General features: G+C 41.4%; 1 protein-coding gene across 1 annotated transcript in view; it reads right to left on the bottom strand.

Annotated features, from left to right (window-relative positions):
* LOC126474400 (high affinity cationic amino acid transporter 1-like) overlaps positions 1–22,228 on the bottom strand; it is a 169,106-nt gene that overhangs the window by 85,424 nt on the left and 61,454 nt on the right. Inside the window, exon 3 of the mRNA XM_050101869.1 lies at positions 12,176–12,331. Coding sequence (XP_049957826.1) covers positions 12,176–12,331 — 156 coding nt within the window. The remainder of the gene's footprint in view (positions 1–12,175; positions 12,332–22,228) is intronic.

Below are 22,228 nucleotides of genomic sequence, written 5' to 3' on the forward strand. Positions count from 1 at the left end.
ACTGAAGATAATTGTCAAGGAAACTTGAAAAATAAGGTATCTGTCGATCAAAGAGTAGTAACAAAGCAAGTAGATAATTTAAAGAATATGAGTGGAACATATATTTTTAAAAATTGTGGATCATCAATACAGTGTAAAACCATTAAGACATGAACAGATTTGAAGGATGTATTTGGTAAGTATGGAAAAGCAGACTACATAAACTCATAGAAATCTGAAGCAGGGGACTATGGTTATGTTATGATGGCAACTAGCAAGGATGCTACAACATGTATGTAACATTTACATAAAACTAAGTTATGGGAGAATGATGTTACTGATGCAAACAAAAGAATTAGATCCTAAGGTGTTTAAAAATCTCAAACACTTGGTCAAGAAAATAATAACAAAAGCTGATGAATTAGTGTTACCTAAGTTGGTTACACAGGATCCAGCAGCCAATATACACCATGCTGGTTCCTTAAAATCATTTGAGGGAATATTTTCTAATGCTCGACGGAAGTATAGAGAACTAGGGAAACTTGCTAAGAGAAGAACTTTAAAACACTGGATAAATTTGGAGTAGTGTTTAAGAATAAATTTCTATGTCTTAGTGAGTATACTGGGGTCTGTGAAGTCGCCAAGGTTGTATCAAGAATGCTGTGGAAGTTCCACTGTGAAGTCCTTACACATCCTCCATATAGTGTCAATCTCTCCCCATATGATTTCCATATTTTTGGAGCTCTGAAATAAGACATATGTGGTCACTGATTTGCTTTGGATGAAGAGGTGCATGCCTGGGTACAACCATGGTTCTGTAAGCAACAAAAAACAGTTTTCTATCTTGTCTCTGAAATGGGATAGCTTCCCATCCCTATCTGCAATTCCTTCCTCATGTCAACATACCCTGAAGAAGTCATTTTAGCTAGAAATTTTTAACTTTCTGGACATTATACTTTTATGTCTATACTGAGTGCCAGTGGTAAACAGACATTTAAAAATTAGTACAAATGAGTTTATCTCAGATTAAATTTCACATTAATATACTAGCTTATATGTATCAGCAACTAAGGGGAATAAGGCATTTGTTAATTAACCAACTTTGAAGTTTTGTGATATGAACTGTGCAGTCATATTGCACCACATATTCTTGAAAATTTACCTCTTCCCTATTTCTGAAAAGCTATGATGTTTATTCATTATGATCATCTAAAATGATAGCTCTACTTGAGAGCAAACCAAAATACTGTTTGTAGTATTTTATTCAAAGCAACTGGGTTGTAATTAACTAAAATATAATTTATATTATTGTACTTCATATTCTTTGGAATTATGCATGGAACTATGTAAACTTTTCTTAATTATATATCAGAACTCATAAGACAATATATGGCCCATTTCTTGATACATATAAAATTATCTCATTACTTTTCATTGTTATTTTGCAAATCTCAAATTCAATAATGTATTCAGTTGTTTCATTTTATATGAAAGGAAGTGGCACATGAGACATAGGGCTGTCTGTCTGCATTATTTCTTTCAGATGCTGTTTGTGTGAGAGCCCTTTGGAGGCTGTCAGGTGGCCAATGTTTATTCCACCTATGTTCTTGGTAGTCAGACACAACATATAACAAGAAAAGTATTAGACTCCCATTATTAAGGGTGGCATTTTATCTATCAGCGGGATAAGGCTACTACCAGTAATGCAATTACAGAGTGACAATTATTGAACTATACGAAACAAAATAATCATAACTTCTGAACAGTTGTTTGGCTGCGGGGCATGATGTAAACTAGTAAGCACATTGTGTGGCTTGGTTTAGCAATGAAGCCCACTTTCATTTGGATGGGTTCTTCAATAAGCAAAACTGGTGCATTTGGTGGACTCAGAATCCACATTTCATGATCAAGAAGTCTCTTCACTCTCAACAGGTGACTGCATGGTGTGCAATGCCCAGTCACGGTGTGACATTCATTGATGGCATGGTGACTATTGAACAGTACATGAAGGTTTTGGATGATGATTTGATCCCCATTACACAAATTGACCATGATTTTGACAAGATGCGGTTCATGCAAGGCGGAGCTCAACCACATTGAAGCAACAGAGGGTTTGACGTCCTGGAGGAGCACTTTGGAGACCGTGTTCTGGCTCTGGGGTACCCAGAGGCCACTGGCATTGGTCTCAATTGGTCGCCATATTCTGTGGATCTGAATACATACATCTCCTTTTTGTAGGGCTATATTAAAGACAAGGTGTACAGCAATAACACCAAAACCATTGCCAAGCTGAAAACAGTCATTCATAGGGTCATCGACAGCATCGATGTTCTGATACTTCTGTGGGTCATGCAGAATTTCACTATTCATCTGCGCCACATCATCGCCAATGATGGTAGGCATATCGAACACATCGCAACCTAAATCCAAATATCTGTGGTGATGCTTACATATTGAATAAAGTGTGTGCGTCTGTAGTTTGTAACTAATTTAAGCTTTTTTTCATGTAGTTAAATAATTGTCACCTGGTATTTTTGAAATAATAAACAGTTTACTTCCTTTTTTCCATCTATCTCATTTTCATTTGATTGTCCCTTATAAATAATACTGTAAAGCTAATAGAATGAGACAAGATACAGTGCTGTGCAACCAGACGATGTCACAAGTGGGTAATAAATGTTGTGCTAATGTTTTCATGTCTACAGTTATAATGCTGTCAGGTGCCACCAGCAACCACCACCATCACTTGTAGGCAGCGTGTGCAGCAACAAAAATGGGATTGACAGAGTACATCAAAAAAGCTCAAAGAAGGTCAGCACATTTTGTATTATAAAGAAATAGGGGGGAAGACTGTCACTGAAATGATACAGGATTTGGGGTGGGCATGCGAAAATATTTTAATGACATCAACCTACATAGGGAGACATGATCAGCACAATAAAAGAAGAGAAATCAGAGCTTGTATGGAAAGATATAGGTGTTCGTTCTTTCTGTACACTATACAAGATTGGAATAATAGAGAATTATGAAGGTGGTATGATGAAACCTCTGCCAGGCACTTAAATGTGATTTGCAGATTATCCAGGTAGATGTAGATGTAGAACAGCTATAGAGCTGTTATCAGGGACTAGCTCTGCTGTCCGCCCCCGCCCCCCCCCCCCCCCCCCCCCCGCCACAGCAGCTACCTTATATCTTTCAAGGGGTCTCATTGTTACTATGTATGATACTACGGAGATTACTGAACCAATGTCTATTTGGATTTTGAAATGAACATTAAAACACCTGCAGCCATCTCTTTCACATTTATTTACAACCACTTTTTACATTGGTCAAGGAGCATGAAGCTGGTACAATGGAACACTGAAAGTGTTTGCTTAAATAAATTAAATGCAAAAGAGACAACTGCAGGTGTTTTAATTTTCATTTTATAATGAACAGCCAAAGTCCTTGTAACCGCCTATTATAAGAACAGATGTACAAAGATTTGGGCTTTGAGTTACTCCTACCTGTGATCAAGGATAATCCTTTCTGTTATTACTGTCTTGTGGGACACTTTACTTTCTGTGGTGATGCTACAATAAATGTAATTTGTAGGACTAACTATGGAATCATCACTTGCTGTTAACTACCACCCTACTGGGTCACATCTAACAGCTGGATATGGTGGACTTCAATCTTGGTTACACTACATATAGGTATGCTATGATGGGTTGAAACATTGCTACTGACTTGATATCATCCCCCACTGCCATTTCCCAGTTATTGTATTCTGTGCAGTCTCACATTTGGCTCCATTAGCAAGTAAATGTTCAGCATTCTTTTCTATTGTGTGCTACAGTAGCATTGCATAATCTGAGAACTGATGTATACTCTATGTTGCACCAGGCCAGACTACTTTAAAGTAAATTGTTAATGACTGATATATTTAACCACAGACTGGAAAATATATATATCAATATAATAGAGGGAAACATTCCACATGGGAAAAATTATATATAAAAACAAAGATGAGGTGACTTACCGAACGAAAGCGCTGGCAGGTCGATAGACAACAAACAAACACAAACATACACACAAAATTCAAGCTTTCGCAACAAACTGTTGCCTCATCAGGAAAGAGGGAAGGAGAGGGAAAGACGGAAGGTCTTTCCCTCTCCTTCCCTCTTTCCTGATGAGGCAACAGTTTGTTGCGAATTTTGTGTGTATGTTTGTGTGTCTATCGACCTGCCAGCACTTTCGTTCAGTAAGTCACCTCATCTTTGTTTTTTATATATATATACACACACTCCTGGAAATTGAAATAAGAACACCGTGAATTCATTGTCCCAGGAAGGGGAAACTTTATTGACACATTCCTGGGGTCAGATACATCACATGATCACACTGACAGAACCACAGGCACATAGACACAGGCAACAGAGCATGCACAATGTCGGCACTAGTACAGTGTATATCCACCTTTCGCAGCAATGCAGGCTGCTATTCTCCCATGGAGACGATCGTAGAGATGCTGGATGTAGTCCTGTGGAACGGCTTGCCATGCAATTTCCACCTGGCGCCTCAGATGGACCAGCGTTCGTGCTGGACGTGCAGACCGCGTGAGACGACGCTTCATCCAGTCCCAAACATGCTCAATGGGGGACAGATCCGGAGATCTTGCTGGCCAGGGTAGTTGACTTACACCTTCTAGAGCACGTTGGGTGGCACGGGATACATGCGGACGTGCATTGTCCTGTTGGAACAGCAAGTTCCCTTGCCGGTCTAGGAATGGTAGAACGATGGGTTCGATGACGGTTTGGATGTACCGTGCACTATTCAGTGTCCCCTCGATGATCACCAGTGGTGTACGGCCAGTGTAGGAGATTGCTCCCCACACCATGATGCCGGGTGTTGGCCCTGTGTGCCTCGGTCGTACGCAGTCCTGATTGTGGCGCTCACCTGCACGGCGCCAAACACGCATACGACCATCATTGACACCAAGGCAAAAGCGACTCTCATCGCTGAAGACGACACGTCTCCATTCGTCCCTCCATTCATGCCTGTCGTGACACCACTGGAGGCGGGCTGCACGATGTTGGGGCGTGAGCGGAAGACGGCCTAACGGTGTGCGGGACCGTAGCCCAGCTTCATGGAGGCGGTTGCGAATGGTCCTCGCCGATACCCCAGGAACAACAGTGTCCCTAATTTGCTGGGAAGTGGCGGTGCGGTCCCCTACGGCACTGCGTAGGATCCTACGGTCTTGGCGTGCATCCGTGCGTCGCTGCGGTCCGGTCCAAGGTCGACGGGCACGTGCACCTTCCGCCGACCACTGGCGACAACATCGATGTACTGTGGAGACCTCACGCCCCACGTGTTGAGCAATTCGGCGGTACGTCCACCCGGCCTCCCGCATGCCCACTGTACGCCCTCGCTCAAAGTCCGTCAACTGCACATACGGTTCACGTCCACGCTGTCGCGGCATGCTACCAGTGTTAAAGACTGCGATGGAGCTCCGTATGCCACGGCAAACTGGCTGACACTGACGGCGGCGGTGCACAAATGCTGCGCAGCTAGCGCCATTCGACGGCCAACACCGCGGTTCCTGGTGTGTCCGCTGTGCCGTGCGTGTGATCATTGCTTGTACAGCCCTCTCGCAGTGTCCGGAGCAAGTATGGTGGGTCTGACACACCGGTGTCAATGTGTTCTTTTTTCCATTTCCAGGAGAGAGAGAGAGAGAGTGTGTGTGTGTGTGTGTGTGTGTGTGTGTAAGTGTGTGTGTGTGTGTGTGTGTGTGTGTGTGTGTGTGTGTGTGCATATATAAGTGAATTATGAAAATGTCAATACAAATTTAAAATGTAACACCAGTTCTCTTCATTCATATCAGCAGTTTACAGGTATCCAAGTTAAGTATTGTTGTTTGATTGCTGTCTTGAAGTTTAATATGTAGAACAGTTTCATTTAATGCAGAAAAATAATTAGGAGTGTAGCAAAATATCTATTCCTGGAAAGAGCCATAAAGTCTGAGGAGTTGAATTTTAGATTCACATATAGAAGAAATGATTCTAGTATATATTTACTAAGATGGTATCTGTTCTTTCGGACATGTCCGAAAGAACAGATACCATCTTAGTAAATATATAGTTATGGCTCACTGGCCACTTGACCATCTTCTTCTTCTGTGCGAATGCACAAACAGTGCCCGAACTCTTACAGGAATCGGCAACGCGCCACGAGTAATGAGTCTAATGGGCGGGGGCACTACGAATGTAGTGCGGGACAATGCGTTGAGAATGTGGGTTCCGCGGGAGGAGTGCCAGAGAGAAATCCCTGCAGTCGCCCTATCCTCTGTGTCCTCGGTGGCTCAGATGGATAGAGCATCTGCCGTGTAAGCAGGAGATCCCGGGTTCGAGTCCCAGTCAGGGCACACATTTTCATCTGTCCCCGTTGACGTGTGTCAACGCCTGTAAGCAGCTAAGTTCGTTCATTTCATTGTAATTGATTCTAGTATACATCCAGATGCAAATACCAGGCTCAGTTAGTGACAATATCAATTTAGTAATAAATTGTGCTTATTCTGGGGATTTAAATATTAGGCCCCTGTTATCAGTAGTTTCACTTGAGCCAAAGAGATTAATAATTCATTGGCACTCAGGATCAGGAGTGTGAAAATAGACAACAGACAGTTTAAATATAGTCCTGCACACCTCCTGATAGGAGACATGATACAGTGTGTCAGTTTTAGGTGTGCAAAAATAACTCAGCAAAAGTAGGATTGTGATCGGCACTGCATCCCAATACTCAATCAACTTTCTTTTTTAATGATACGATTTAGGAAGCTTTTTTCACTTGCATTGTGAACTGAATATTCCATTGGAGTAAGGTCCAAGGTTGGAGAAACATGGGTAGTGTATCTATTCTGTGGGACCAAACCATAAACGTGTCACCAATGTATTGCACAGAGAAGGAAGTGGCCACTGTTAGAATTAAACAGTGAGCAAGTGCAGTCATTATCAGAGGGTGCATACAGTATATGCGAAAGGAATTGCATATAGTACCCATGAAATTACTATAACCATATCTGAAAATCTCACTGAACCTCTCAGCTTTATACTGGTAGTGGATAGATATATCTACCTGGATGCTAGCAAAGGTACATTAAATGGCAAAATACACCTATCTCAAAGCTTAAACACAAGAAAATGTAACACAATGAGGTATTGTGTTTAAACTCGTGGGTGAAATTCTGATCAATGCAGGGATCTTGGTTCTCGAGAAAGGTATGAACTTTTCACTGACACCTATGTTAGCTGGACTAGAACAGGGAATCAAACTTCCCAGTGAAGCTGTAGAAGAAATTTTAACCTGGGCTTTGTCTAAAAAGTTCAATATTAATTCGTCAGAAAACAAAGCTCTGTGAGATTTGACAACAGAAAATGACATAATTTTACCTGCTGACAAGGGGAACATTACCACCCTTCTCTCATGAACTGAAACAGCAATATAAATGCATTGCTTGATGGCTCTGCACATCACAAGCTAAGAGATGATCCTACTGACGAGGAACAGAGAAAATCTCTAGAGCTCCACCAGATGAGTTCTACTTCAGCAACCTTCATCTTCACCAAGGGCCTGTGCCATATAATGTCTCCTGACAAAACACTTATTATTTGTGATAAAAAAAGAAAAGAATAATTGAACTGGATGATTGTAATTGCATGGACAATGATTGCGTGAACTTTATGTAATAAAGAGAAACCATTATGTGTCATGTTTTATACATGTATAGAATTATGTACCAATTTTTTTTTAAAGGTAATATCTGTGTCGACGAGTACTGAAACCACCACAGATGGTACTTATTAAATATCAAACAAAGATGAACAGAGTATAAATAGTAGTGACCGAGCATTAATGTCTCTCTCATATTTTTGGAGTTACATGAGTAGGAAGAGCCTGTGATGCTATATTGTATGCTTGTGTAGCGTTCTTCTGTCAAGATTGAGAGAAGGAGGCCATTAGGCATTGATTTGTAAAGGTGTGTAAGAATTTAATCTGTCTAAATGTTTTGAATAGAGTTACTTAGTGAAAACTTGCATTATGATTTGTAATAAGCTTGCCTAGTATTTTATCCCATCCTTTAAGACACTTTCAGCAATTTAAATATTATTCATGGTGCAGAGCTGCACTACGAATGAATGAGCTGCTGCCGCGGTGCATTCAAACTGCGTTAAATGAAACCAATCATACTGCAAAGAAGCGGACAGGTAATAGTGAACTAAAATTATTTCTTTCAGCTTTTGGAATTGCAGGGCAGAGCAGCAGATTTTATGATGCGTTTTACAAGTGGGCACAGGCTGTAGATGATATATTATTAACAGTGCAAAAAGATTATTTACCTTCACGACATAAAAGAAATCTTGCTGTGCATAGTTCTGGTCTGGCGAACATTATAGTAAAAATATTTTTTCTTTGATAATAGTCTCATGTTCTTGTGTTAGTCATGGTACTTATTGGTGTTTTACTGTTAACAAAAATCCACTGCAAAATTTTGATTTTGAACAAACTTTGTGTACTGTAACATCAGTATTGACAACAAAATAATTTTCAGTAACCTTTTCAGTAACTGTAAAGTAAGGAAGGTATGTTGAACTTTATAGCGAGTTACAGTAATGAAACAATGTTCCTTTTATAGAAGGCCAGATCCAGAATAATAAGAACATAATTTATTTTGTTTTGTTGAAAATTAATGATCCAAAGAAAGTCACAGCACAGCATCCCTAAAAAGTATTTCAGGGCTCTTTCCGTAGCAACATATTTTGTCTCATATATTAGTTGTTATGTGAGCAATAACAAAGCAGAGACAGTGAAAGCCAACAGGCTACATTTCACCCAAGACTGTATGACCTACCAGAGATTCACATGGATGGGTCCCCTGTCACCCCACTGCAAGTACCATTGGAGTGCTTACCACCTTTTTTTTAGTTAATCATCTTACTTCACTGTTGGGACTACTCATAGGTAAATGTGACCATCATTTATGGAATTGAGAGGACTTCATAGGTTACATAAAGATGCTTAAATTACAAAGACTGGATTTTTGGGGTGCTTTGATGTCATATACTTAGTTGCAGAAATGCCTCTATGGGCCTCCTTAGAACTTATTAGCACTAAGTTTGAGAAAAAGGATCACACTATGAGAATTCTACTGTCTCCCTTAGAGGCCCAACTATTTTATGGAAGACTTTGAGGAAAATACAATATGGTCAGCAAACTCCCAAGCCTTCCTGTTTCTGGCAATATGATGACAAAACATTTGTTGTTTGGCTCCTTGGAGTAGAAACAACACCTATGTTTCTCCAGCATTTGAACTTGCCCTACCCATATATTCAGTTCATGGTGCAAGTAGGAAAAGATGATAGCTTGCCATTTTTGGATGACATGGTTAGAATGATGGGATGCAGTGTCTACTGCAAACTTATTCACAAATAATTATATTTGCAGTACAAAAACTATCATCCTGTCAAGTGAGGTAGTGTCTTGTGCTTCCTAGTACATAGAGCACATGTGGTCACAGATCCAAAAAGCTTTCCATACAAGCTGCAACATCTGAGAACAGTGTACTAATAGAATACTTATTTTGATAGACATAATAGAGGGGAACATTCCACATGGGAAAAATATATCTAAAAACAAAGATGATGTAACTTACCAAACGAAAGCGTTGGTATGTTGATAGAGACACTAGCAAACACAAACACATACACAAAATTCAAGCTTTTGCAACCCATGGTTGCTTCATCAGGAAAGAGGGAAGGAGAGGGAAAGACAAAAGGATATGGGTTTTAAGGGAGAGGGTAAGGAGTCACTCCAACCTCGGGAGCGGAAAGACTTACCTTAGGGGGAAAAAAGGACAGGTATACACTCTCACACACACACATATCCATCCGCACATATACAGACACAAGAGGACATATGTAAAGGCAAAGAGTTTGGGCACAGATGTCAGTCGAGGCGGAAGTACAGAGGCAAACATGTTGTTGAATGACAGGTGAGGTATGAGTGGCGGCAACTTGAAATTAGCGGAGGTTGAGGCCTGGGGGGTAACGGGAAGAGAGGATATATTGAAGGGCAAGTTCCCATCTCCGGAGTTCTGATAGGTTGGTGTTAGTGGGAAGTATCCAGATAACCCAGACGGTGTAACACTGTGCCAAGATGTGCTGGCCATGCACCAGGGCACGTTTAGCCACCGGGTGATCCTCATTGCAAACAAACACTGTCTGCCTGTGTCCATTCATGCGAATGGACAGTTTGTTGCTGGTCATTCCCACATAGAAAGCTTCACAGTGTAGGCAGGTCAGTTGGTAAATCACGTGGGTGCTTTCACACGTTGCTTTGCCTTTGATCGTGTACACCTTCCAGGTTACAGGACTGGAGTAGGTGGTGGTGGTGGTGGTGGTGGGAGGGTGCATGGGACAGGTTTTACACTGGGGGCGGTTACAAGGGTAGGAGCCAGAGGGCAGGGAAGGTGGTTTGGGGATTTCATGGGGTTGAACCAAGAGGTTACGAAGGTTAGGTGGACGGTGGAAAGACACTCGTGGTGGAGTGGGAAGGATTTCATGAAGGATGGATCTCATTTCAGGGCAGGATTTGAGGAATTCGTATCCCTGCTGGAGAGCCACATTCAGAGTTTGACCAGTCCCAGAAAGTATCCTGTCACAAGTGGGGCACTTTTGGGGTTCTTTTGTGGGAGGTTTTGGGTTCGAGGGGATGAGGAAGTGGCTCTGGTTATTTGCTTCTGTACCAGGTCGGGAGGGTAGTTGCAGGATGCGAAAGCTGTTTTCAGGTTGTTGGTGTTATGGTTCAGGGATTCAGGACTGGAGTAGATTTGTTTTCCATGAAGACCTAGGCTGTAGGGAAGGGACCGTTTGATATGGAATGGGTGGCAGTTGTCATAGTGGAGGTACTGTTGCTTGTTGGTGGGTTTGATGTGGACGGATGTGTGAAGCTGGCCATTGGACAGATGGAGGTCAACATCAAGGAAAGTAGTATGGGACTTGGAGTAGGACCAGGTGAGTGTGATGGAACCAAAGGAGTTGAGTTTGGAGAGGAAATTCTGGAGTTCTTCTTCACTGTGAGTCCAGATCGTGAAGATGTCATCAATAAATCTGTACCAAACTTTTGGGTTGGCAGGCCTGGGTAACCAAGAAAGCTTCCTCTAAGCAACCCATGAATAGGTTGGCGTACGAGGGGGCCATCCTTGTACCCATGGCTGTTCCCTTTAATTGTTGGTATGTCTGGCCTTCGAAAGTGAAGAAGTTGTGAGTCAGGATGAAGCTGGCTAGGGTAATGAGGAAAGAGGTTTTAGGTAGGGTGGCAGGTGATCGGCGTGAAAGGAAGTGCTCCATCGCAGTGAGAATTCTGCATGTCCAGGACCTCCTCAATGTAACAATAATATTGTTACATTCCTCTTGGACTTTCCATTCTTTCATTCTGGTATTGTGGTATTCAAAGAGCCTTAGATATCTGTATGACACATACTCTAATCAACAGGGGTGCGAGCTTTCAGTGAAGTACTGCATGGAATCCTTCACTGGTTGCCTTTAAATTGAAACAGGAGAAATAGTAAACTCTGATGCGGTGCATTGTCCATGGTTCACATGCAGAAAAAAGTCTCTATTTGGCTCCCGGCAGAAGGGCACTAAAAAGAGCTCACTTTCATCTAAACATAAGTGCTTTTCTGCACATGCAAGTTTCCTGTTTGTGTCCCCAATGAATTCAGATGCCACTAAGCAATTATCATCCATCACCTATTGGCATTCACACTATCTTTTGAGCATGAGCTCTTTTTCTGACACATATTCACACTTACAACCACACAGACACCAAAACACACACCTCTGTGTCTAGTCAATTGAAATACATCAAATTTCTGAAGAAATAAATAATCTAGAAAGCTTAATGTAATTTATAAAACTCACAGTTTCACTTCCATTTGCCTTTCATCTTCATATAACAGAATTCAAAGAATAACTACATTCACTTCTTGCTATCTGTAAACTGCGTAAAATGTCTAGAGTTCCAGTTATCCTATGATTGCATCACTCTATATGAACTACAAGATAGTAATTTTCATTTTGACTCATTTAAATGTCAAGTTCATTAAGGCATTTTAACTAAATGTGGTCATCAGCATTAAACACACAAACAAAAATCTTACTTGTGAGGAGAAAAGTTATTCCAAATGCCAAAAAATCTGGATAATCAGATAAAAAGTCAACATCAATTGGCATGGCTTGTCTGGAAGCATTTGAAATGGCATTATTTACTAATGAGTCAATGTATCCGGTGAGACCTCTGGCTACACTAGCTGCACCTGTAAAAACGAAAAGGGGAATGATAACATGAAAAACTATTCCAAAAGCTTTTGAAAATATGTCATATTTTGTTTACTGTAATGCAGATGCTGTTGAATACTGGCCTGTGTTTGATACCATTCTGATAATACTATAAAAAATATATACTCTATTGGGCAGCTGATGTCAATATATTTTTAATATTTGTATACTGCACAGCACCACATTTACAAGGCATACTTTAATTGGCAATTCCACTTTCCATATGTTTATACTGTATGGGGTGTATACTACAAGACATTTTTGTCATAGTACTGCACAAAAATTCTGATAAGAGTTCAGACCATAAGCGAAGTGGAAAATGAAATCAAATTAGCTATGTCACAAAACACTGGTTGTCCAGAAACAGTCTTATCAAATGTGCAGAAGAGATAGTAACTATACATTTATGTACTGCAAATAGTATATGCCACTGAAGCTCTACCATAGTGCTATCCAGTAAACAATTGTGAACTGTAAACAACACAAAATTTGTTGGAATGTGGATCCAAAAAAATCTAAACTGAGAGGCATATAAGCTTCACCGGGAAAAAAAAAAAAAAAAAAAAAAAAAAAAAAAAAAAAAAAAAAAAAAAAAAAAAAAAAAAAAAATGCAATGGTGGGATCACTTTAAGTACACATTTTGCGGCAACTCATCTGCCAGCAGAAGCTGCTTTATTTTCCTAAAACATATTACAGTGACGTGGGTAATGTTACTTCTAAAATCTCATGCAAGCCCCTTTTGAAGAACACGCAAATTCTACCACACTCTTGTTTATACACTGAAGAGCCTAATATCCTATAGGGCCCCAGGGAGCATGCAGAAGTGCCAGGACATGATATGGCATGGACTTGACTAATGTCTGACGTAGTGCTGGAGGAACTGACACCATGAATCCTGCAGGGCTGTCCATAAATGTGCAAGAGTACAACAGAGAGGAGATCTCTTCTGAACAGCATGTTGCAAGGCATCCCAGATATGCTCAATAATGTTCATGTCTGGAGCCACTCTGTAGCAATTCTGGACATGTAGGGTGTCACACTGTTGTGCTGGAATTGCTTGTGTCTGTCAGAATGAACAATGGACATAAATCGATGCATACTATGCTTATAAAATTGTTACAAGGAAACTGTTTACTAAATTATAATTTTATTGAAGTATGAAAAGTCTTGTATATTATATACATTAAACATATCAACAATTATGGAAACGATTATTGCTATTCACTGTAAAGATGACACATTAAGTTGCAGACAGGCACAAGGAAAAAACTGTTACACATTTAGCTTTCAGCCATCATCTTCTGAAAATAAAATACACACACATACACACAAGCAAGCACACCTCCGACTGTCTCAAATCATCAACATATTTTCATTACAAAGTACAGTAAACTCTTGATTATACACAATAATTGGGGCCTTGAATAGCATATATAGTCAAATTCTATGGATAATCCACAATTAAAGGGCACAGTAAAATATTAGTGTTGTTCAAAAACAAAAATTAATTATAATATCATAATTAAAATTAATTAACTATTGTTTATAATAATAATACTTTAATCATAATATACTGTGTGAAAATACTGAACTTAAAATAATACAGTACAGTCCAATTTCACATTACATTACACTTCACTACTTTGAAAAAAATAGTCTTGGCTTTATTTCTGGCTCAGTAAAGCAGCTTGTCTTTTGCATATCACACTACAAATGTTGTGACTGGTTGGTTCATTGATTTGGGGGAGGGGACCAAAATGCAAGGTCATCATTCCCATCAGATTAGGGAAGGAAATCACATTTGCGTGAAATGATTTAGGGAAATCATGGAAAACCTGAATCAGGATTGCCGTATGTGGATTTGAATGTCGTCCTCCCGAATGCGAGTCCATGACATGTGTCCATGTGGCACAAATCAATTATGGAACCATGTTCAAAATATTATGCAGTCCATCCAGGCCTCATTGTGGTGCAAATAATGGACAGATAAATTATATAATTTTTTTCCTTCGAAACAGCATTGCACCACCTCAATAATTCAAATTTTATGCATCCCCATCTTAGAAATGCAAGCATTTTCTTGCTGTTCCAGGTATTTCATTAACCCTTTGACCCATTGATGTGCTGGTGCATGACTGATTACTGTTTTTGGAATTAGTGAAATGTTCTTGTCTTTGTCACTGTCATTCACCTCCTTGGGTTTCCTTTGTACTCACTGAACAATAGTACTGTCACTCAACAGCTCATGAGCTGGCTCTGTGCAGTCAACGTCAAACCATTCAAAAATATTTTCCTTGTCATTATTTGCATATCGTGGAGTACTTTTCAAAACACCTGCTAACATTGCTAATGAGCATCTTCATCATCATTAGAATTACTAATTTCATCAATTTTAGGAGTATCGTTTTTTCATGTCTTGGCTATGATTGTTTTATCTTTTCCTTCAATGCTTTATAAATTGTATCTAGTATAGTTATTTGTTTCCAAAGTGTTTGAGGATTGCTGTCCTTATCAATAATTTGTTGTAGCAAACTTCCTCTATAAATTTTATTCATGGCAGCAGTGGCATGTTGATCCATTGGCTGGATTAAGTTATCACATTAGGGGGTAAGTATTATACAAACATCATCCATCCGATTTCAGAACATTGTCATTCAGATGCAATGGTGCATTGTCCAGCAACAATACAGCCCTTGTGAGTAGACCCTACAACATTAAATATCCTTGCACCTGTTGTTGTTGTGGACGTCAGTCCTGAGACTGGTTTGATGCAGCTCTCCATGCTACTCTGTCCTGTGCAAGCTTCTTCATCTCCCAGTACCTACTGCAACCTACATCCTTTTGAATCTGCTTAGTGTATTCATCTCTTGGTCTCCCTCTACGATTTTTACCCTCCATGCTGCCCTCCAATACTAATTTGGTGATCCCTTGATGCCTCAGGACATGTCCTACCAACCGATCCCTTCTTCTAGTCAAGTTGTGCCACAAACTTCTCTTCTCCCCAATCCTATTCAATACCTCCTCATTAGTTATGTGATCTACTCATCTAATCTTCAGCATTCTTCTGTAGCACCACATTTCAAAAGCTTCTATTCTCTTCTTGTCCAAACTAGTTATCGTCCATGTTTCACTTCCATGCATGGCCACACTCCATACAAATACTTTCAGAAATGACTTCCTGACACTTAAATCTATATTCGATGTTAACAAATTTCTCTTCTTCAGAAACGCTTTCCTTGCCATTGCCAGTCTACATTTTATATCCTCTCTACTTCGACCATTGTCAGTTATTTTGCTCGCCAAATAGCAAAACTCCTTTACTACTTTAAGTTTCTCATTTCCTAATCTAATTCCCTCAGCATCACCTGACTTAATCCTTGCACCTGTGGCACAAATAAAATATGGAACCATGTTTGAAATATTAAGCAGACCATCAATGGCCCATTGTTGTGCAACAAATAGACAGGTAAATTATGTATTTCATTTCCTTTGAACCAGCACAAGTTTTTAACTTCACCTATTAAACCAACTTAACTTTATGTGGTCCCATACCATTAACAAGGTTATTCTTTTCTTTCTAGATTTATAACCAGGAGCTCTTTTCTCACATGCAGTAATTAAAGCTTTGGATCAATGCATCCAGGTAGATGCAGTATTTCTTGATTCTCAAAAATCATTTGACTCAGTGCCACACCTATGCTTATTATCAAAAGTAAGATCATACTGGGTATCAAGTGAAATTTGTGACTGGATTGAGGACTTTTTGGTAGGGAGGACACAGAATGTTATCTTGGATGGAGAGTTATTTTCAGACGTAGAAGTAACTTTGGGTGTGGCCCAGGGAAATTTGTTGGGACCCTTGCTGTTCATGTTGCATACTAATGGCCTGGGAGACAATGTTAGTAGTAAAATCAGGGTTTTCACAGATGATGCATTTATCTTCAGTGAAGTGAAAGAAGCTGCATAAATATTCATTCAGACCTCGATAAGTTTTAACATGGTGCAGAAATTGGCAACTTGCTTCAAATGTTAAGAAATGGAAAATTTTGCACCTCACAAAATGAAAATATGTAGTATCCTATGACTATAATATCAATGCACTGGTGGAATTGGCCAATTCTACAAATACCTGTATGTTACACTTCATAGGAAAATGAAATGGAATGATCATATAGGTTCAGTCATGGGTAAAGCAGGTGGTAAACTTTGGTTTATTGGGAGAATACTGGGGAAAGTGCAATCAGTCTATAAAGGAGATTGCTTACAAATCACTTGTGTGACTTGTTCTAGAATATTGGTCAAGTGTGTGGGACCCATACCAAAGAGGACTAACAGAGGATATTGAGAATGTACAGAGAAGGGCAGTGCAAATGGTCACATGTTTGTTTAATCCATGGGAGAGTGTCACAGAAATGCTTTAGTAACTGAACTGGAAGTCTTGCAGATAGACATAAACTATCCCCAGGAAGTCTATTAACAAAGTTTCAAGAAACAGCTGTAAATGATTACTCTAGGAATATACTACAACCCCCTAGATATCAATCACTTAGGGATCTTGAGGATAAGTTTAGAATAATTACTGCATGCACAGAGGCACTCAAATTATCATGCTCCCTTCACTCCATATGTGAATGTAATGTAGATGTAGGTGTGCTACACTCTGTCTCAAAAGCTAAAGTGGTTGATGGTCAGCACTTCCAAAACAGCCGAGTTTTGTTGCATTGTATATTTGCTCCAGAATCAAATTTACCCATGAAATAAACCCCTGGAAATCATAACAAAATTCAAAAGCAACCTTATTATCCCTACTTAACTTTTCTCTTCAGATGGCAATCTCTGGATACCATGACGCTGTTTAAATCTTCTGAACTAGCCAGAAGATGCATTAAAATCTACTTTGTTCCTCAAGGTTTTGAAGAACAACTGGGCCTGTTTGGCAAATATTGGGCCAGATACTTGTATGCCCTCTGCTTGTTTCTGTTGTAACCATTCCAGCATAGCTTCAAGCACTTCAGTGTAAGCACACATTTTCATAATTTTCCAATTTGATTAACCTTTTAAAAGTCAGACTGTTATCAAACTGCATTATTTTGTCTTTGTTTTTCTGAATATCATGGATTATAGTTTCACTCACATAGGAAATCAATGCCAGATTTTGTGTACTAATTCTGCTTTCTTTGAGTTCATGTATTACTGCCAGTTTCTGCTGTATCATTAACAGGACACACATTCACTTTCAGACATTGTTTGGCACTAATGGAAACCAATGGCTATCTTACCTAACAATCAAAGTGCAGCACTTGCAGTGTTCAGGCAGCTCATTGTTTACTACACTCATGTTGCAATGTAAGATGATCACTCACCTGCAACCACTCAGGGTAAAAGAAAACTTTTCAACAGGAAAAAAGTGGGGTAATAGGCCATGGAAAATCTGTGAAGCAGATAATCTCCCACAGATAATTGAGAGTTTACTGTAGTGTCAAACTTGTTGCAATACATGTAAATATTCTGTTAACACAGATGATACAAATTGGAAATGAAATTAGGTAATCTATGATGTTAACATCTCAATCATAACCTTTGAATATGAAGCACATTATCATCGGCAGTTACACACATTATATGCTGACTACCTCTATCATGTAACTAGGTAGTTATGATACCAGCCGAGGTTTTTAGCATGTTCTTAGAAAACAGTGTGCGTAAGACAAATTAAATTAACAAACCTGAGTCACAGACAGGCACAACAAAAAAAACTGCTAACAAGAAAACACACACACACCCACCCACACACACACACACACACACACACACACACACACACACACGGTTGGGGCGAGATAACAGGGTAGGGACAGGGAATGGCAAAGCACTGCCTGTGTGGGCATACAGGTTGAGCTGGAGAAAGTGTAGGGAAGCTAGGTACAGTCAAGTGCTCAGACTGAGGGCCTCAAATGGAGGGAGAGGGGCAGGAAATGAGAGAAGTAAAAAGACTGTGACTGCATAGGTGGAACAGAAGGCTGTGTAGTGCTGAAATGGAAACAGGGAAGGGGATAGGTGGGTACAGGACAATGACTAATGTAGGTTAAGGCCAGAAGGAATACGGGAATGTAGGACGTATTGCAGGGAGAGTTCCCACCTCTGCAGTTCAGAAAAGCTGATGTTGGAAGGAAGGATCCAGATGGCACAGGCTATGAAGCAGTTGTTGAAATGAAAAATGTTTTGGCAGGCAGCGTGATCAGCAACTGGGTGGTTCAGCTGTTTCTTGGCCACAATTTGTCAGCGGTCATTAGTGCAGGCTGACAAGTTGTTGGTTGTCATGCCCATGCACAATGCAGCACAGTGGTTGCAGCTTAGCTTATAGATCACATGACTGGTGTCACAGGTAGCCCTGCATTTGTTGGGATAGGGATGCTTGTGACTGGACTGGAATAGGTGGAGGTGGTGGTGGTGGTGGTGGTGGTGGTGGTGGTGGAAGAATGTATGGGAGAGGTCTTGCGTTTAAGTCTATTACGAGGATATGAGCCATGAGCCATGAGCCAAGCGACTGGGAGTAGAGGTTGTGCAAGTATGGACGAGTATATTGTGTAAGTCTGGTATCCAGCTGAATAGCATTGTGGGAGGAGCAGGAAAGACAGTGAGTAGGACATTCCTCATTTCAGGGCATGATGAGAGGTAGTTGAAACACTGACAGAGAGTATGATTCAGTTGCTCCACTCCTGGGTGGTACTGAGACGTGAGAGGTATGCCCTCTGTGTCTGGATGGTGGGATATTGAGTGGTAATGGGTTACTGGAGAGATAAGGCACAAGAGATCTGTTTCTGTATGAGGTTGGGAGGGTAATTATGGTCCGTGAAGTCCTCAGTGTGACCCTTGGTATATTTTGAGAGGGACTGCTTATCACTACAGATGTGACAGCCATGGTGGCTAGGCTGTACGGAAGAGACATCTTGGTATGCAATGGGCGGCAGCTGTCAAAATGGAGGTATTGTTGGTGGTTGGTGGGTTTGATATGGACAGAGGTACTGATGTAGCCATCTTTGAGCTAGAGGTCAACATCAAGGAAGGTGGCTTTTTGGGTAGAGGAGGACCAGGTGAAGCAGATGGAGGATAAGGTGTTGAGGTTTTTCAGGAATGTGCATAGGCTGTCCTTATCCTCAATCCAGATGACAAAGATGTTATCAATGAATCTGAACCATGTGAGGGGTTTGAGGTTCTGGGTCGTTAGGAAGAATTTCTACAATCTGTTATATTAGGCAGGTTATACTGAACTTTATTGGTAGCTAAACGTTTTATGCCCATAGGAAAGTTGTTGAAAATGAGTTGTTCCTGAACTATGGGGACCTTTCTTGACCTTGGTAATTAACTTTAAATCATTATGAAGATCATTCTTGTTTCTAGTATCGATTCTGAGACTGAACTGTTAATTTGAAAAAGATAAATATTACTTACATCAAATTTTGGTAAGTGATTTCTGTCTATTATCTGTGAATAATTCTACACAAAGCAATATTACTATGTAACAGCCTTATGCAGTTTCTGACATTACCCATCAGATCATTTATAAACATGTATGCACTAATGATCCTCTCTTTGGGAGTGCCCAATGATATTCTTCATATCCAACAACTTATTTCTATTGAGAATGACATATTGAGTTATATTTATTAGGATGTCTTGAGTCTAGACACAAAGCTCACACAGTATTTCAAAAGTTCATGTTTTGTTCATTGGTCAAAAGTGTGGAACTACATCAGTTACTGTTGTAACCATGACAGGAATGGTCGCGGGATTGCAGCTAATGAAAACACGGCGGGACCAAACGGGAGTGGCCTACGAACAAACAAGATGGACAAACGGGAATGGAAGGACAAGCACGATGACAGACAACCAACCAAGACACCAAGATCAACAACAAAGTATTAAGCAATGGGGTCACAAGAAATAACATCTTGAAATCAAAACAATGTCCACTCATATACAGGATGTAGCACACGCAACGTAAACACGATATCTGTAAATGAGATATCAACTGACTCAATGTGAATACCAGACTGCCTCGCTGAGTGAGAGGCAGCCGCCTAAATACGTAACAGAGTATGTCGCTACTGGCCGCTGAGATAAACGTTAGACTCAGGACCAGGAGCGTGTGCAGCCACAGCTTACGGCGCAACTGCTGCAGAGACCTCTAGTGGTCATCGAGTTCCATGCCATGTGGCATGGATTCAAAACCCGTGGCACTCAGTACCAGATCCCTCCCCCCTGAAACTTGGGCATAGTGGCAAAAATGCCCCGGACAGTGCTGCAGTGGTCGGCAGATGGAAGAAGACCCGGACTCGTCAACTGCCGTTGTCGGGGAGGAAGGGACATTCAATGTGTGCATGAGAGCCAACCCAGAGGCCAGGTTGTCAGAGGGAGCCTCTGATCCACCTGGGGGCTGGAGGGCTGGCAGCAGACCCACAGGGAGGCAGCAATCGGGGGCAGTGGTGGCGACTTGAGGACCATGTCTGTACCCGAAGGAGGGGTAGTGCAGGAGGAGGCAGCGGTGGGAGTCCCGCAGGGGCACATGGGTGGAGCTGGTTATGATGGCAGTGCTCCACCCCTTTTGATGTCAGCACTGACGTCACATGCTGCCCATGGGTCGCGATGACCGTGGCAGGTCAGGTGTCCAACCTGCCATGCTCCCATACCACACAGGCCGACATGGCCGCGCGAGGGGCGTAATCCTGAGAGGGCCAGGAGCGGGGGTGGGAGGGTGATGGCATCAGCAAATGGAGCAGGGTCCATGGCTGTTGCCCATGGAGGAGCTCCACTGAACTATTCCGACAATTGGCATGGTGTGATATGTGCTCAAGAACAGGATGAGGGCCAATGTGGTTGGAGATGTTTTGACCGCCTTTGTCAGCTGTGGTTTAAATGTGCGGACAGGCCTCTCTGCTGCACCATTGGAGGAAGGGTGGAAAGGTGGGCTATGGATATGTTTGATACTGATGGCCTGACAGAAGTTGTGCAAGGAGGATGGAAGCCGTGAATTGGGGGTCATTATCGGAGACCAATGTGTGATGCAGGGCCTCAATGGTGAGAACCTGGGCCAGGGCCATGAGTGTGGCCTCTGTGGTGGTGGATGCGATGCGGACAGCATATGAATATTTGTAGTAGGCATCAATGATAAGTAACCACATGGACCCCAAAAATGTGCCCGCAAAATTGAGGTGGATGTAATGCCAGGGCCGGTGAGGCATAGGCTAGTGTGCAAATGACTGAGGGGGGGCTTGCCTGATGACATGCACACATAGTGCACCCGTTGGCCACGTGGTCAATATCACCATCGATGCTGGGCCAATACACATTCTGGCAAGCCAAAACTTTCGTGCAGGACATACCCCAGTATCCACGGTGTAACAAACTGAGCACGTGACGTCGAAAATCTGGAGGGATGACCATTCAATGGGCATCCAACTCTGTGGCCAACAGGACATCATCAACCATGGAGAGCCTGTGGGACAGGTGGCACCAGGGGCTGAAGTTGGTCTGCATCCAATGAGTAATATAGGAGGGCCAACCGTGGACCACGTAGTGAAGAACCTGCTGCAAGATAGGGTCTCAGCATATAGCCGTGGCAATGTGAGCAGCCATAAGAAGCAGACCATCCAGTGAATCCTGGTGGGTGGAAACAATGTGAAAGCAGAGGACCTGCTGTTGTTCAAATATAGGATTGGGCCTGCTGGGAGACATGACAAAGCGTTCACATTAGTATGGTGGGCCGTGGGCTTATACTGGATGGTGTAAGTGTAATTCCATGAAAATAACGCCCAGTGCTGGAGACATTGAGCTGTCTGCTCTGGAAGGTGAGTGTGGGGTCCAAACAGAATAAC

This window comes from Schistocerca serialis, chromosome 4 (assembly GCF_023864345.2).
Source record: "Schistocerca serialis cubense isolate TAMUIC-IGC-003099 chromosome 4, iqSchSeri2.2, whole genome shotgun sequence".
Taxonomy (NCBI): Eukaryota; Metazoa; Arthropoda; class Insecta; order Orthoptera; family Acrididae; genus Schistocerca; species Schistocerca serialis.